The 18661-nt window shown below is 42.5% G+C and overlaps 1 protein-coding gene across 1 annotated transcript in view; it reads right to left on the reverse strand.

The window, feature by feature from the left end:
* Positions 1 to 18661, reverse strand: part of opn7b (opsin 7, group member b) — a 102627-nt gene that overhangs the window by 1655 nt on the left and 82311 nt on the right. The window contains exon 5 of the mRNA XM_084427228.1: positions 11954 to 12288. Within this exon, the coding sequence (XP_084283354.1) occupies positions 11954 to 12288 (335 nt within the window). The remainder of the gene's footprint in view (positions 1 to 11953; positions 12289 to 18661) is intronic.

Genomic DNA, 18661 nt, shown 5'->3' on the forward strand with positions numbered 1-18661 from the left:
CGACCGAAAACAGGATGTAAATACAGGTATGTGCGCTGGTTGAATAAACATCATTTTTATTCATATCTTTCACATCTACTGCAGTCAGATTCACCCGCGTTCACCCCGAAGGAATCACTCACATGACCTGTGCACTTGTAATGACACATCAAGGATGTTAAGAGGCTAAAAGCAGGTTTAAAACTTGCCCCATTGAAGTCAACAGGGTGCAAATTTTAAAACGAGGATAACACGGTGTAGGCAACACCGATTTTTGTCGTTGTTCTCTGTACTGACAGCACTCCAAATGTACAAAAAAATGAGCTCAATGTTAAAATTGACCAGAGTTCTCCTTTAAGCGTATTTGGCTTGCTCTCTGGAGTGGAGGGGCTCGAAGAAGCAGCTTCAACTCGAGCTTAGATAAACCCCCCAGTGGGACTACTAATGCTTGAATGATGAGTATGGTAACAAGATGCCTAAATTATGCAGGTGGACCTGGGGAGGTGGAGGGACGCCAGAACAGCTGATGCCGGAGCAAGGTGAGCGGCTGCTTATGTGCTCCGGCAGTTAATGGAAAGATTAGATGGGTTCACTCCTGAAATTACACTGTGAATTTCACGTATTTTGTTATTGACAGGAAAGCACACAGCACATCTTTACAAGCATTTGGCTTGACTACGTTATCAAACAGCTATTAATGAGTTGCATAAACCATACTCCCGTTTGCCATCTCAGAGTCAAATATCTGCCTCAGAAATGATAGGTTAAGCCCCACCCAGCACGTTGACGGGATTGGTTACCAGTTTGTGATGGTGGGAGCAAGGGTGGGTTCAAGGGTCTTTGGTACACTGCAGTTTTAAGGAGAAAATACTCAGTGGTGTTGACTGATGAATTTGCACATAATTTGTCTTAAAACACCACACAGACAACATTAAAAACTTTAACTAAATAACTTCTGTAGCTTTAATAGGTATTTGTGTACAATTACTTCATAATACAGGTTTCAAAATACTGTTTAATTAATTTGTATCTTGTATTTGTTCTCTTGTATTTATTTGTGCTATTGCTTTTAATTTGCTTATTCATTCTTATTTTATTATTGAGTGTTTACTTGTCTTTAATGTTTGAACTTTGCGTTAGTGAGGCTAGTATTAGTTTTTTGCTGTAATTGTAAATTTGTAATTGAGAATTGTGAAATTTCACTGGTATCTAAAATGTTGATATTGTAAGTTTACATGGGTCAAAAACAACAAAAGAAATAGCTTTATTTATTTATTTTGGGCAGGGACAGTGATTGGTTTGCCAGGGAAAAAGTATATTTTTGATTAAATACTATTTAATTTAATCCTTATAGGGGCCATTTCCACAAAACCGTTTTCAACTAAAAATAAAAACTTTTAATGCATTTTGACCGTCAATTTACACGACAACAGCGTTTTGGGAGCCTGAACATTCAAACTTTTGAAAACGATACCATATTTTGTAAACTACAAAAACGCTAATTTGTGAAAAAGGAGACGTCATGCACATGCATGTTCAGCCTACAGGTGAGAAGTGTTTCTTTACAAAGTGACATCACCAACCACTGGCCTAGCATGAATAATACAGCCTTTTTTACCCTTTCAGTCGTTTAGCCGCTTTTACGTTCATTTGGTTGTTTGTTTATTTTGGAATTGATTAAAGTGATCGCTGGTTCCCACCTCCTTCTTCCCTTATCAACGAACAGTGTTACATGTAAATTAATACAGACATCTAACTTCTCTAATGTCAGATGAGTATTTATCATTTAATTCCTCAAAATCAAATGCAGCCAAAGATCAACCAGACAAGTAAAGAATGGATGAAAGGCTGAATATAGTATTTTCATACAGGCATCTAACAAAGACAAAGGAAAAAACAAAAGGAGAGCTGGACCCAAATGCAGTGAGTTTAATAAAAGAATAAACATAATAACAAACCCAACACAGATAACAGAATGAGTGCACCCAACATAGAGGACAATACTCAACGAGAAACATGAGAAACACTGGGGTTTAAATACACCAGGGGTAATTGGCAAACAAGACACACCTGGGAACTAACCCTAACCCTAACCCTAATCAACAAGAAAAAATACAAAACATGGCGCAAAACAGGAAATGACACAAAAGTCCACACAAGATCTGGGGAACACAAGACAGGAATCATGACAGAGACAAATGTTCCATTTCATTTCTCAAAATTAAATGTAGCAAAGAAACAAACAAACGCGGTGTGAATGACAGGCTGAATATATTCATTTTAGACACACATAATTAGCTTGCACGTGATCATATGAACAAGAGAGAAAGGGAAACTCCCATTTGCTCAGTTGCCTCTGCATTATAAAAATATATTGCAGACTTATAATCATCTAAAGACAATAGAGGCAATTACCCCCGACTGATGATAATGGTACCCCCCAAATTGTATAAACGTCACATGGTCACAAGAACTAAGACTATGGGCCCTATTTTAACGATCTGAAACGCAAGTATCAAGCGCGAAACGCAAGTATCTTTGTGGGCGGGTCTCGGGCGCTGTTGCTATTATACCGGCGGGATAAATAACTCTTGCTCCCGACGCAAATCTAAAATGGGTTGGTCTGAAGTAGCTTCATTATTCATAGATGTGGTTTGGGCGTAACGTGAAATAAACCAATCAGAGCTTCATCTCACATTCCCTTTAACAGCAGGCGCGCTTGTTCCATGGCGGATTACTATTATAGACGCATGCCAGGAGCGGTTCACAGCCGAGGAGACCGACGTTCTCGTCAGGGTCGTAAAACACAGAGAAGTGACATTGGGGACGGAGAAACACACCCAGATTAGCTTCGGTTAAACAGGCGTATAATAACTGGGGTAAATGTGTAAGCTTGATGACTTTAGACTAGGTTTTTCCTGGTCAGTGGCGGAATTGTTTTCTGAAACTGCAAAATAGCACCAGGGAACGTTTGCGCCGGAACACGCCTCCTCTTTTCGCTGAACCGCCCCCGGGAGCGCAAGTTCATTTCCTAATTTACCGGCGTGCGTCTGTGGAGGGAAAAGTCTGCTGTGCGTCGGGTGCAAAATAGGAATGATACATGCGTTGGTGTACAAAGTCAATTGCGCTGGGTGCAAGTGTAACTGGTCTGTTGTCTGCGTTGTGTTTTGGTTGATATGAGAAGGACAAGACAGCATTCGCAGTTTCACCGATCTTTTATTCCTGATATACAAACACATGTAATCAGCCTCTTAGTGAAATTCGCTCTTTAGCTCTCTTCAGTGCGTCACCAATGCAAAGAGGAATAAATCACAGAACAATAAACATACCTGATATACAAACACATGTAATCAGCCTCTTAGTGAAATTCGCTCTTTAGCTCTATAAAACAAATGTGATGTACAGTTGTCACATGTGCTCTCATTTCACATTTAGGCACAGATGCAAAAATATAGCTCAATCGGAGTGAAATGACAAAAATAACCACTCAGATAGGTAAAATAATATTATATACATAAATTAGAGTGAAAATATAGACATAAAAGCAATGATTAAAATAAAGATTAATTTAGATTAACAGGAGCCCAAAATAACCTCACCTCTTCAGTGCGTCACCAATGCAAAGAGGAAGAGGAGGGGACAGAACAGGAAGATATACTGACTCATGACGTCATCACAATTAATTAAAGGGAAAGGTACTCATTTCACTTAGGCAGACATATCAGGTACATGTAAACGAACAATTTTGTGAGAATTCTAATAAACTATACATACATTTAACAGTACACTTTCTGTACCTGTTACACTCACCCCTCAGAATTTACACAAAATTTCCAGAGTATGACAAAAAAAACACTGGTCACCAGAATTACATGGTCCACACTTAAACAGTGAAGACACAGCGTAAAAAGCTACCCAAATGAAAGGGATACAAATATGAAGAAAGTTGGCCAAACTTCTACACATTTTGTAGGCATACACAAAGTGCCCATTACACTTTGAAAAATCTCAGACCAAGTACTTAAACAGAACCAATCGGCATTAGAAAATACAAGACTTGACTCTTAGCATTACCAGAGACAGCGGCAAGAAGAAAGAAGAAAAAAAAAAAACAGATCTAAACATGAATAACAGGAGATACAGACTCCATACCAAGTAAGGTTTCGAGTTGAACCATTGACTCAATCAGCCTACGAACAGGCCTAATTACTCTACCAAGCCTGGTAGTGTAACGATCACCAGTATTTAAATCAGCTACAGGATCTTGCCTAAAGGATTCACTGGCAGAGACAGGAGTTTGGGGAGAGTGGATAGAACCAGCCACAGCCACAGTATTATCATCAGTCACTGACACATCAACTTGTGCATTTGGCTCCTCTTGATTTGACAACTGAGAATGCACCCATGAAGAAGTGCGGACATCACCACAAGTAGCAACAATGGAGATGTTCGACATAGAGTCTGCATGTGAGAGTTCCTCAGCCTCATTCTGCCCATCATCTGCGTGCCCAGCAGACTCAATCTCGGCAACATATAAGGACTCACCACTGCGTGGCTGCTCGGTTTGACCACCACAGCGTGCTGCATCAGATGTCTGTGAAGGTACACTACCGGCAAGTACTTCAGCAACCTCACGATCAGTACCAACCCTTTCTGGTTCAAGCAGAGGGAGGAAGTTCACTTGAAGAAGAAGATTCCGATGCACTATTCTCTCACTACCAGCTCTGTCACGGATCTTATAGACATGTATGGAAGGTTTTGAGGCAACAACAGTGTACATGACTGGCTCCCATTTGTCAGCGAGTTTTCGTTTTCCTCTACAGCCTTTGTTAGCCACAAGCACTTGATCACCAACGGCTAGAGGTAGGCCTTTTGCTCTTTTGTTGTACTGGCTCGACTGGTGTTTTTGTTCCACAACAGCATTCTTCTGTGCTAACGCCATGGCAGACTGGAGGTCACGGATAAGAGATTGGACATACTTGTCATAATCGCAGATTGACTTATCCTGCAGGACACTTTGGAACATGAGGTCAACTGGCAACCTTGGTACTCTACCAAACATTAGATAAAAAGGGGCTAAACCCGTTGTTTCGTGTGCTGTGCAGTTGTACACAAATGTCATGGTCTGTACCAACTGCGGCCACTTCTGCTTAGGCCTAGGTGGAAGAGACCTCAGCATATTACCTAATGTCCTGTTAAAACGTTCAGTACCCCCATTCCCCATTGGGTGGTATGGAGTGGTTCTCGACTTGTCAACTCCAGCCAGTTCAAGTAGCTCAGCAATCAACTCACTCTCAAAGGTAGCTCCCTGATCAGAATGGATGCGTTGGGGAAATCCATAGACGCAGAAGAAGCTGTCCCAGAGTTTCTTCGCAACTCTTTTTGCTGTCTGGTCTTGACACGGGAATGCATGCGCCAGCTTTGTGAAGTGATCCGTGACCACTAAAACATCCACAGATTTGTTGTTCCGATCTTCAGCAGACCAGAAGTCGATGCAAACGAGCTCCAGTGGGGCTGTGGTCTTAATACTCTCCAAAGTGGCTCTCGCTGCAGGCTCTGGAGTTTTGCTGAGGACACACCTGGGACATTTTTTCACATAATCTCGCACATCACGCTCCATGTCAAGCCAGAAAAACCTCTGACGGGTCAAAGACAGAGTGCGGGGCTGCCCTTGATGACCAGCCAGGTCGTGTACACCCGAAAGTGCCTCAGACTTCAAGGAGTCAGGTAAAACGAGTTGGAACTTTTTGTGCTTGGTGAGCGGGTCTTTAATAGCTCTGTACAGGATTCCATTAAGCAAACAAAGTTTGTCCCACTGCTTCAGAATTCTCAGCACACACTGGTTATCATTGGCACGTTCACGTCTTGATGGTCTGCGTTTCCTGCCGACGTAATAAGACACTCTAGCAATGACAGGGTCTTTGTGCTGGTGATCTTGTATGTCTATCAGTGAAAGAGAATGAAACACTTCCTCGTCTCCACTTATCAAAGAGTTCAGATGTTCAGCAAATGATGTTGCTCTACATTCAGTTCCTGTTTCCCATTCATCACAGGAGAACAAAATGGAAGACACGTCATCAGCGGACATTGATGTATCCAGACCAGCATCAAGTGATCCTGTCCCTAATGTTTGCGGTTGGCAGGTAAGACGGAACACCTCTTGCACATTTCCATCCTCTACACAGTGTACTTGTCGCAACAGTTCAGAATAAGGCTCGGACAAAAGCCGCTGACTCACTGGCCTGACAAATGGATTCCTACTGAGCGCATCCGCCACAACGTTGAGTTTTCCAGGAACGTATTTGATCTCAAAAGAATATGGAGCAAGTTTCGAGACCCAGCGCTGCTCACATGCATCCAACTTCGGCTTGGTCATAATGTATGTCAGCGGATTATTATCCGTCCACACAGTAAACTCATGGCCCTTAAGCCAGTGACTGAACTTGTCGCACACCGCCCACTTCAGAGCTAAGAATTCCAGTCTATGTGCAGGATATTTTGTTTGACTGCGGCTCAAAGCCTTGCTAGCAAACGCTATTGGTCTTGCCTTGTCCTCACCAGCAGGGATCTGAGAGAGTACTGCACCTATGCCATCCAGTGAGGCGTCAGTACAGAGAAGAAAAGGAAGCTCAAAATCAGGATGAGCCAGCACCACACTGTCAACAAGAGCCCTTTTTAGCTCTTCAAATGCCACATCACAGTCAGGGGTCCAGTCCTGAGGTGTCAACTCCCGAAAAGTTCCTGCTTTCTTGTGACTACCAGCAGCTTTCCCTGAGCGTTTCTGGCCAGCTGTTAAGTTGAATAAGGGTCTGGCAATGCGTGAGCAACTTGGAATGAAGGATTGGTAGTACAGGACCATGCCGAGAAACGATCTGATCTTTTTTTGTGAAGGTGTGATTTTGTTTTCCTTCATTAAGTCCTCCTTCTGAAAAGCAGAGATGACTTTAACTTTCTCCTCATCAACTGAAACACCAGTACCATCTATCACATGGCCCAGGAACTTTACGGATTTTCTCAGAAAGTGACACTTTTTAGGTGCCAGCTTCAGGTTGCTGGTTCTCAATCGAGAAAACACGATCTCCAGCCGCTTCAATGCCTCCTCTTCAGAAGGAGCAAAGACCAACAAGTCATCCAGATAACAGAGCAGACTGGAAAAGTTAAGGTCTCCAAAAATGCTGAGCATCATGCGCATGAAGGAAGCTGGGCTATTGCAAAGACCTTGAGGGAGACGATTATACTCATACAAGCCCATTGGTGTTGTGAAGGCAGTGTATCTTCGGTCAGACTCATGGAGTGGTATGTTGTAAAATCCTGAAGTTAAGTCCATGGTGCTGAAAAGGGCATTACCACCCAAGGCTGCGAGACAGTCAGCTTGATGGGGCAGAGGATGGGCGTCCTTGAAGGTTTTAGCATTCAGCCAACGAAAATCAGTGCAGACCCTCAGATTACCGTCTTTTTTCCAGACCATCACCAAGGGTGACGCATATTCACTGACAGACTTGCTGATTATGTTTTTCTCCTCCATCTCTGACAACACTTCTCTCAATTTTTGATAGTGGGCAGGTGGGATGCGGCGATAGGGCAGACGGAATGGGCGCTCATCATAAAGATGGATCCTGTGCACAAAATCCTTTGTTTCTCCACAATCCAGTTTATCCTTCGAGAAAACATCCTGGTATGCCACAAGAAGATCCGTCAATTTCCTCTTCCAGACCTCAGAAACCTCACATCCATCAATGTCAATATCTTTCAGACCACAGTCTCCCAGCAATCGTGCAAGATCAGAGGATGAAGCAGTTTTAACAGGTAATGACTCAGAAATGTGACAATGGGTTCTACTTAAGCCCTGAATGACTGTGAGATCCTCCACAGCTAGACAAGAGGAAACATCGGCCAGTTTAGTGTTGCGGCGAAGCGTCACTGATGTTGGATTAGGGTTAAGGATCTTCATTGGCACCCATCGATCGCCCCACATCGGTGTTATTACTCGTCCGACAAGAATGTTTTTAGGAGCTGAACGTGCAGTGGTCGGCTCAACAATTACAGCACTTCCTGGGGAAACAGGCACATTAGCTGGCAATTTGCCCCAAACAAGATACTCGCATTTGGGAAGCAGAGTGATTGCCTGACAGAGTTTCACAGTTCCAAGTTTATCAGGCTGTTGAGGTCCAGACCATCGGGAAATACAACTCAGAAGCTCAAGGAATTGCTCACACTCAGGATTATTGTTATTGCAAGAAAGAAGCTCCCAGTACTTGTCATGCGATTTCATCTTCTGCACAACACATTTGATCACATTACTTCCAATTATGAACTCATCTCTTTGTCCTGGCACCACAAGAGTAGGAACAACAAACTTGAATCCATAGACTTCAATCTCCAAGTCGTATGTACACTTTGGCTGAATCGTTAGGCCGCCACAGCCGACCAGGACCACATTACTTGCAATCACTTGAGGTGGTGGAAGAAGACCATCAACTTGCAGCTTGGACTCACCCTCTTCACTAAGCGTGCAGGCCATACTACCAGAATCCAGTAACCCCTTTAATGTGTAACGTCCACTAACCGTCACAGGGGCATAAAACAACTCACTTGCCCCATCAACTCTTTGAGACCCCACATATAACACGGTTTTGTCTTCTGGCAATAGTTTGCAGCTGTTAACAAAAACATTTTGCACATCTTCTGTGAGGGAGGTTTTATGAAAACTGCCCATGCTACCCCTCTCGTCGCATGGGCTCTTTAGTTTAACTGAGCAGTATCTGAGGGAGCCGCAGGGCATGCAGCCTTAGGACAGTCATTCTTAAAGTGGCCGGGCCTGAGACAGTGACGACATAGCCTTTGACGTCTACAATGCTCATACGTCGTGTGTTCCTTGGATCTACAAACCCTACATGCAGTGCTTAAGTTGGCTTTGAAATCTGGAGTTTTAATTGGGTGAGCCTGACTGGAAGTTAAAGAGGCAGTGCACAATGACAGGACTCTATCCATCATGCCAACGATGTGCTGAAGGCTGGTATCTGGAGAGAACGGAACAGCATATGGATTAAGATGGCTTACAGGGGTAAGTGACTGGGCTGGCATGGAAACAGGCTGCTGAGGAGAACTCAACATGGAAACTGGCTGCTGAGGAAAACTGGGCATGGAAACTGGCTGCTGAGGAGAACTGGGCATGGGAACTGGCTGCTGAGGAAAACTGGGCATGGGAACTGGCTGCTGAGGAAAACTGGGCATGGAAGTGGGGCCTGCCATAACAGTGCACTGGTTGCTTGCTGACAAGGACATTGTGTGCTGCATCCTTGAAGAGACTCTCTTTAGTTCCCTCTGATGACTATCCAAGCGCTCCTGGACCTCAGCGGCGCTCCATTTCTCAGCTGGCTTAAACTGAAAAGACATAGCAAGACTTGGGTCTGGGCAATGTGAAATAAACATCATGACTGCTTCAGCAGCGGGATCCTCGACACTCTTATTACGTCTACGCAAGCACTCATTAGCAACATCTATGGACTTGTTAAGCCGTATCCAGTAATCCATGGGGCTTTCATCCGCTCTAGGGACAGTGTTATAGAAGTCAGCCATAGGCATGTTAGAGTAAGACAACTCACTGAAGTTTCGTTTGAGTATGTCAAACACTGCATTTGGTAGCTCACTGGCACTCAGTTCAGGTCGGCTTCGCAGGGACACTTTAACTATATCTCTCGCTTTGCCAGCCAGTCTGCTCAGGATGAGATCAGAGACATCAGTTTGCGTTCTGCATTTTGTTCTGTTCAAATAGCTGTACATCATATCTTCCCACTCGTGCACAGTAAATGAATCACTCTTATCTCCCCTAAAGAATGGCGGAGGTGGTGCATCTTGCTGTACCATCACCTTGAGGCTAGATTTATCAATATCCTCATTGGAGTGCTGAGACTGGCACGGTGGATTTGGCTGTACTGGGCTGGCATGGTGCACAAGGTTAAGGCTGGCTGAAATACTCTCTCCTATTTTCTGAGCCAGATCTGAAATGATGCCCCCTAATGACTCAGGAGTAACGACAGGTTCAATATCAGGGCGTATGATTGGGGTGGAGCTAGCTGCTGGACCTACAGAAACACCAATCGCTGAATCAGCTGTGCGCACATGGTCAAGTCCCAAATTAGCTAATGCTCTCCCTCTCCCATAACAACGTGTAAATTCAGAAACCCCCTCATTTCGATACATTTCAGGTCCACTGCCTCTGCCCAAAGGAAAAGTGACATTAGATTGTTTCACAGGACTGAAATCGTCTTTGCCAGTATCCTCAAACATGCTTCAATTTGTAAAGTGAAACAGATAAAACATGTAAAAATGAAAGCAAATTATGTTACAAACAGTGTAACCTTAAATGATGAAAAGTTCAAGCATACTTCAAATAATTCAAGGAAATATATGAAATCAAACAACTCAAAATAAAACACTTCAATATCAAAATTCTGATTGAAAACAAAATTTCTCTTCTCAAAAACAATTATTTAATTTTCCTTGTTCAAAATGCATCAAGTGTCATTGATTATATACTGTACAGATAAAGGATACGATGCTTGAAGGACAATGAAGCGTCCCGCGGTGCTTATCAGTCTCTGTTGTTCAGTTCAGAATGCACCAACGACCAACGAAAGTGCTCCGGAGAGAGAGAAAAAAAGTTTATCAGAAAGTCAATAACTCTTTACCGTCCCTTTAAGACACAACAGTCCGGACCGCGATATCACACGCAGTTCATCACACACACACACGCGCGCGCCCTCCTTGTGCGCGAGCGATGGCGATGGGGAAGATCGTCGAGGAAGAAGAGCGGCGAAGCGTGCGGGCCGTCACGCAACCACGGCGATCGGCGAAGCGCTGATCTGATGATCCGAAATGATCACGGCACCAAGTGTAACTGGTCTGTTGTCTGCGTTGTGTTTTGGTTGATATGAGAAGGACAAGACAGCATTCGCAGTTTCACCGATCTTTTATTCCTGATATACAAACACATGTAATCAGCCTCTTAGTGAAATTCGCTCTTTAGCTCTCTTCAGTGCGTCACCAATGCAAAGAGGAATAAATCACAGAACAATAAACATACCTGATATACAAACACATGTAATCAGCCTCTTAGTGAAATTCGCTCTTTAGCTCTATAAAACAAATGTGATGTACAGTTGTCACATGTGCTCTCATTTCACATTTAGGCACAGATGCAAAAATATAGCTCAATCGGAGTGAAATGACAAAAATAACCACTCAGATAGGTAAAATAATATTATATACATAAATTAGAGTGAAAATATAGACATAAAAGCAATGATTAAAATAAAGATTAATTTAGATTAACAGGAGCCCAAAATAACCTCACCTCTTCAGTGCGTCACCAATGCAAAGAGGAAGAGGAGGGGACAGAACAGGAAGATATACTGACTCATGACGTCATCACAATTAATTAAAGGGAAAGGTACTCATTTCACTTAGGCAGACATATCAGGTACATGTAAACGAACAATTTTGTGAGAATTCTAATAAACTATACATACATTTAACAGTACACTTTCTGTACCTGTTACACAAGATCGGGCCCTATGTAATCATTCACACATAGTTTGACTCTCAGTAGGAAGATCAAAGACTGACAAAACCCCTTCAATGGACACTATATTGAATCTAATCAGTAAGTTGATGCCATCATGTTCCCCTTGAATGCCCAATACAGTGTAGTTCACCTTAGTTTTTCATGTGATGTTATGTAAGGATGTAGGATCAGCAGATCTTAAACATATTCTTAAATTTGTAATCCTACAAAGCACAGGAAGGCATGTATTGGCGAGTATTAATTTTAGGCCCTGGTCATACCACTTGACATTTTTAAAGTTGTTACATTTAAATACTGTACAAGGAATCAATGCAATCACACCAGTGAGGAACCAGTATTACTACTTTCACCTCCAACAGTCTCCTCAACTCTATGTGTGACTCTTACCTTGACAATAAGTGTTTGCACATTGGAGATTTTGTTCTGCGGAGAGACGTGCTGCTGCACTGCATGTTGGGCTCCCCGGACCGTCACAAGGATGAGAGTGTAGGAGAGGATGATGACGGTGCAGGGTACGATGTAACAGAAGAAGAAGAGGCAGATGATGTAGATCATGGCCGGTGTGCTGTAGCTGGGCGCGCGCCAGTCGATACAGCAGGCGGTGCCGTAAGGCTCTGACCCGTACTGACCCCAGCCTGAGAGCGGACCTACTGCAAACACTGCAGCATAACACCACACTCCAACCAGCAGCAAACGGGCATGGGACGAGGAGAACTTATTACCTGATAAAACACACACATGGCAATGATCAGAACAGTAAACTACCATGCTACTTAAACTGCTACTTTGCAGTGTAGTATTTATAATGTACATGCAAATTTCTATATGTTTAGAGCAGTGTTATTTTTGTATCATTAAAGGAACACTCCACCGTTTTTTGAAATAGGGCTTATTCACCTTCTTTCCTACATTTAGATAGGTGGGCAAATGCATTTTTGTCTCTTTTGTCATAGTTTGACAGGGTCAGCGCTAGCTTAGCTTAGCATAATGAATGGAATCCTTTGTTGCCAGTTAGCATGTCCTGAGTAAAAGTGATAAAAAAAAATTAAATAAAAAACGAATTACTTCTTGTGGCCTGCGTATTCACAACGAGTACAAATAGTGATGCAGATTAACACTAGGCGATTTCCTAGGCAGATATTGACTTATATATTAAGGACTATATTAGGGGGAAGCACAGGCGAAGCACTGCTACTTGGGCGTGATATCTCTGCACCCAAGTAGCAGTGCTTCGCCTGTGCTTCCCCCTAATATAGTCCCAAGTCAATATCTGCATAGGAAATCGCCTAGTGTTAATCTGCATCGCTATTTGTACTTGTTGTGAAAACGCAGGCCACAAGAAATAATTAGGTGGGTTTTTTATTTATTTTATATATTACTTTTACTCATGACATGCTAGCTGGCAACAAAGGATTCCATTCATTATGCTAAGCTAAGCTAGGGCCGACCCTGTCAAACTAAAACAATGCATGCACTGAGACAAAAATGCATTTGCCCACCTATCTAAATGTAGGAAAGAAGGTGAATAAGCCCTATTTCAAAAAACGGTGGAGTGTTCCTTTAAGATACTATGTTTTAATTTCCAGTCCAGTCCCTAATAAAACATCCTCATCTGACTGTATACGTTCTGTTAACATCCCAAATGTCCTCTTTGTAACGTTGCTGCGTGACCATAGAATAACCAATATGCAGCGTCCCCCTAAAGTCATATCGGGAACGTTATTATATGACCAACAGAAGACCATGTGGGAACGTTCTGTTAACGTTCTGTCTGGCCAATCAGAGCAGAGTATTGGGATTTAGAGAGACTGATTCATCCAAAGGGTCGTTTGAGAATCATTGAACAATGTGGTGATGTGCAAATGTATATTATGAGAAAATTAAAGTGTTTTTTGACCTTTGATGCATGTAAACCTGTTGTAGCAGACTTTAAAATGGCATAATAGGGGCAATTTAATTATCTTTTACCTTTATTTAACTGTCAAAAGTACAAAGAAAAGATGTTCAAAGTTTTCACTGACCAACTTAAGTGTTGGGACTGAGAACTTAATGCCAAGCTGAAACATGGACTCATCTGACCACAGTATACATTTCCACTGTCTTTCAGACCATCTGAGCTCAGGCCCAGATAACTCAGTGCTATATCTGCATTAAACAGATGTATAGATTTCTATCAGAGATTCAAGTTGCAGGCAGACGGTGTTAAGGGACAACAGTTTTCCAAAATACTCCCAAGCCGTGGCTATATTTAACACAGTCGCGTGATGGTTTCTCACACAGTGCCGTCTGATGGCCTCATGACCCATCCTGGCTTGCAAAACCTGAGCAATTCCCTTTTGCACGCAATCACGATAGCCTCACCTATTACCAGTTAACTGTGGACTGTTTTTAATTATTATTATTAGTAGTAGTAGTAATGAAAAGTAGGCATTAAACAAACACAAATTGGCTTCCATAAATTTCCTCTGGTGGAAAGCAGGTGGCAGTATTTCGTTTACTGTAGTTTAAACAGTATTTTGTGTATTATTCTGAAGGTCCCAGAAGCAATAACTCACCAAAAGATGACCAGTTGATGGAACAGCATTATAATGATGTATGTATTTAGTCACACCATGTAGACTGCTCCACTTTCAGCATTTTAAATAGACAAATAAGTTGCATGGATCATGGTAATGTAGTGATGCTTCAGGCCCAAATAAATATGGCATGCGTTTGCTGCATCCTCCCCGCTGAGCACTCAGAACCGACCTAAAAGACTGTACATCAGGGTTTTTTGCCCATGATTGTGATTTGCATAAGCCCTTGGCTGAAATTCAGAGCTAAAACAACACAGACAGTATATGTGCAAATAAACACAACCATAGATAAAGTTTATTCAGAAACCCCACAGTTCATAACCCCCTCCCCTCTCCCCTTTCAATCATATAACACTCAATCAAAATGAACTCAACCATCATAATTTAACTGCCCATCTGTGCAGCTACATAACATGAAAGAAAATGGAATGTAAATGGAATTCATGGTACGTTTAACTCTATTAACCAGTTCTTTTATTTTGCTGAATCACGTCCTGCAGTAAATGTAGTAGTCTGTGAAATTTAAATTTCTAATAGCTGGAACTTTCAAGCAAAAAAATAAATAAAATATATATATATATATACTGTATATAAAAAATTCTCAATATGGCACAACAGCTTAAGCACAACAGAATCACAATATGTTTAAAAAATAAAAATAAAAATAAATAAAGTCAGGGCCTCAGTAATGTACCATAAAAGAGGGCAACTGAATCCGAGCTTCAGAGTTAGCCTGTAGGAAAATATTATCGCGCCAGTGAAGGAAAGGATTTAAGCATCCAGCTAAACTCACTCACAGCAATGAGTGAGTGAGAAAGGTTATAATCACTTTAGCCTTTGGCTTTAAAGTACCACCATAAAAATACAGGAAACCTTGTAGGACCTTGAAAAAGAAGTATTTTACAATGGATAAAAATAAGTAGTCTACAATTAGCAGGTCGAAGACGGAGTGGAGTGCATGTGTTAATCTGACCATATAGTTCAAGCAGTCCTAGTTTACCAAAATAAACCAGCACAGACTCACACATCTAATCACGTCTTATTCAATCAAATGTATTATTTAAGTAAAATAACAGTTAGCTGTGCATTAGGTTATTTTTGAGAACAGCTGCCCTGAAATATTAAAAATATTTTGAATATAAAAGTTATAAAAGGAATTACGGTTCAACGTTTCAAACAAAAGATTTGTCTGTATGCAGACGATGTTTTGTTGTTTGTTGCAGCACCAGAGGTTATCCCTAGGTTGATGTCCATCTTAAAAAAATTCGCCACTTAGGATATAAATTAAATGTTAAAAAAACACAAATCTTAAGTTATAACTACACCCATCAGAATGACACACTGTAAAAATTAATACGCTATATCTAATCAATAAAATTGTGGCAACAGATTACAAGCAATATTATTAATTAAATTTAACAAATTAGAATTGAGTAATAATTAATCAAATTAATTCCTTAAAAGGTAACCATTTAAAATGAGTAAAATTTACATTTTTTTTTTTTTTTTTGCCAACATTGAAGACACCTGATGTTAACAAGCAGAATCACTGAAGGAGAAAACCGTAATTTTAAGTCACCATTATGGTGATCAGTGTGTGTTTTAGTTGGGCTCTTGACCCTTAAATCATTGACTTTAGATTTTGTTTGGCTGCAGTACCTGAGTTATACATGAACAACGAGAAAAGGTGATCTGATGGTGTTGGTTATGTTTTAACATAATCATTATTTCACAATCATTTGACCTGAATCACTGCAGCGCGGGTATAAACGGTTTTTCGCTGAGGAGCCGAGATAGTGACGGCCGTACAGCGATGGTCAGCAACAGTGGCGACGGGACGTTCAGGGAACCTCCTTCAGGGAACGAGGGTTACATTAGTAACCGAGACGTTCCCTTTCAGTCGCTCACGTTTAACGTAACGTCACTGCTTGCCTCCTGGTTTGGCAGCGGCCTGGACGGGCGGGGTCGACGTCCTGCGGCTTGCTCCACGCTGAGCTTTAGGTGGTTGCTGCTGCTGGGGCTTAGCGGGAGCGGAGGACGCCACAGGAGGTCAACCTCGGTGACGAGCAGACGAAGGCATCTGCGGCCGGCGGACGGGTGGGGGCAGCAGTGTCCCACCGGGGCAGGATGTGTCGGATTGCCTCCATCTGCTTCTGGGCGGCCGAGAACTGTTGGGCAAATCTCTCGACCGCATCGGCGAATAACCCAACCAGGGACAGAGGGGCATCCAGGAACCAATATTTATCGGTGTCCCTCATATCAGCCAGGTTGAGCCAAAGGTGGCGGTCTCCTTCGAAGCTCCCCCTCTGATGCTGCAATCGACATCTGGTCATCAGGAGGAGCCCCAAAAGACACGGCTGGTCGTTCCTGAGAAGCTCCAACGGCGGCCGCGTTTGTGAGGCGTGAGGGGCCCACGGAGATTGCCTCAGCGGGGAAGCCCTCACGGCAATCCTCAGATCAGCCTGGCTAAGCGCCGAAGTAGGCCTACTCTCGCGGGCAGAATAGACACTAGATCGGGGCATAGGCGATGGGACTGCACCTCCCTTGAGGTAAGCGAGTCTCGATCTTAACGCGGCCATAGTCATATTCCTACAGTGGGAACATGAACTATCCACAAAAGCTGCCTCAGCATGCTGAATGCCCAAACATGAGAGACAACTATTGTGGCCGTATGCTAGCGCCAGGGAACGACCGCACCCAGAAACGCACAAGCGAAATGACATCCTGAAAAGGACCCAGGGTTCGCTTGTGTTGCTCTTTTGTGAAGAAGGGAATGGCCGCAGTGTACAGCAGTGCTGTAAACACTAGCAGGGAATCGCCCACCGATACCGACACAGAAATAAGCTTGCTGTGAAAACAGCAGTTGTGTGATCTTAGGCTCGCGACCACTCGCTGATTGCGCCGTCACAGCAACACTGAACAGAGAGAGTCTTGAAGGAGTCTCCAACACAGTAGTAGTCTGTAGATTTCGGAAGACAAACAGAAGCTCGGCTCCGAAGTGATCTTTCACTTCGGAGCCGAGCTTCTGTTTGTCTTCCGAAATGTTTGTCTTCTGTTTGTCAAACGATGTGCGTTTGCCCGCTTCCTGTTTATACCCACGCTGCGGGGTGGGGTTGCGTAACGTGATTCACGCACGCCAACGTTCATTGGCTCGATCTGTAGACACTCAAAGATGATAGGGCTCCCTGAAGTGATCCCAATTACGTTGTCACGTCGATGTTACTTTATCTATTCAGACTTGCGAGAAGGGAAGTGTACTATGCTGGAGGAAATGTGGGGAACGGCTGGCAGACCATTTTCATGTATTCTGGAGCTGCCCAGCCATTCAGTCATATTGGCAGAAGGTAATACAAGTAATACATTTTATTTTCGGTGATGGAATTGACTGCTCATTTTCTACCATTTACCTGGGCAACTTAGCAGCTCATTTGATGATGAAAGACAAGTACCTTTTAAAGATATTATTAGCAGCCAGCAAGAAAGCTGTAACACGAAAGTGAGCCCAGGAAAGGCTGAGTGGCTGGACCTTATGATGACTTTCACTTTAAACCTACAGATGGATAAGTATTTGCAGTATTGGGAAAAATGGATTGTGTTTACGACTTCATGACATGTTTATTGACCAATGTATCATCTGACATATACAGTCATCAATGTTGATAAATATATGAGAAAATATATTTTCTCACCCTCATATCGTTCCAAGAAACACAAATAATTATTTTTTTTATGAAAGCTGAGGGAATTCTGTCCCTCACTGAAAGTCCAATAGACCAAAACTTTGACTTTTAATGTCTTCTGAATAAACTTTATACAGTATAATGACCAGCTTTCGTGCACACATAGACCAAATCAAATATTATAAATGTGCAAGATCCAATGAGGTTTGTTCTTATGAGCACTATTCCTTTATAGAACAGCAGCTACGCTTTTAAAAATTCATAATGCACACTACAGTATCTGTGCTGCAATATTTGACCAATTCAGAAAAGATGAATGGCCAGCTGAGACATGGTATGGAGATAAAGGTTAGATCACAGTTTTATTATTGGTAGAACTACAGCACACTGTGCGTGTACATTAGCAACATCTGTTGTTTACTTTTGGGATCTTATAGAGCATTAGACCCAGAAATAGTGATGTGGTTCGGAATGTGACCCGAACCCGAGTCGGCTGTATATACACAGGGTGCGGAAAAAAGCATGGATTACTCAAATACCAGATCTAGGTGGAGGGTTTCTGAAAGCACTGCAAACTGCTACAGCAAACACTGATCAAGAAAGTTGAGCAGCAAGCTCATTGGCTGCTGATCCAGCAGGAACCAATCGGCTGTGAGAACGATGTGATTGCTAGCAGATTGAGTTAAGGACCAATCAGCAAGCGCCATCTAGAGTTTCATAACAGAACATTGTATTTGTACTCCTTAAAAAAGTTATACTTATTGCACGCTTTTTCTTTCTGACAATATGTGGACATTAGTGTGTTTATATTTGCTACTGTACAACTTCACTCATGGCTT

The sequence above is a fragment of the Rutilus rutilus genome (assembly GCF_951802725.1).
Source record: "Rutilus rutilus genome assembly, chromosome: 13".
Classification (NCBI taxonomy): domain Eukaryota; kingdom Metazoa; phylum Chordata; class Actinopteri; order Cypriniformes; family Leuciscidae; genus Rutilus; species Rutilus rutilus.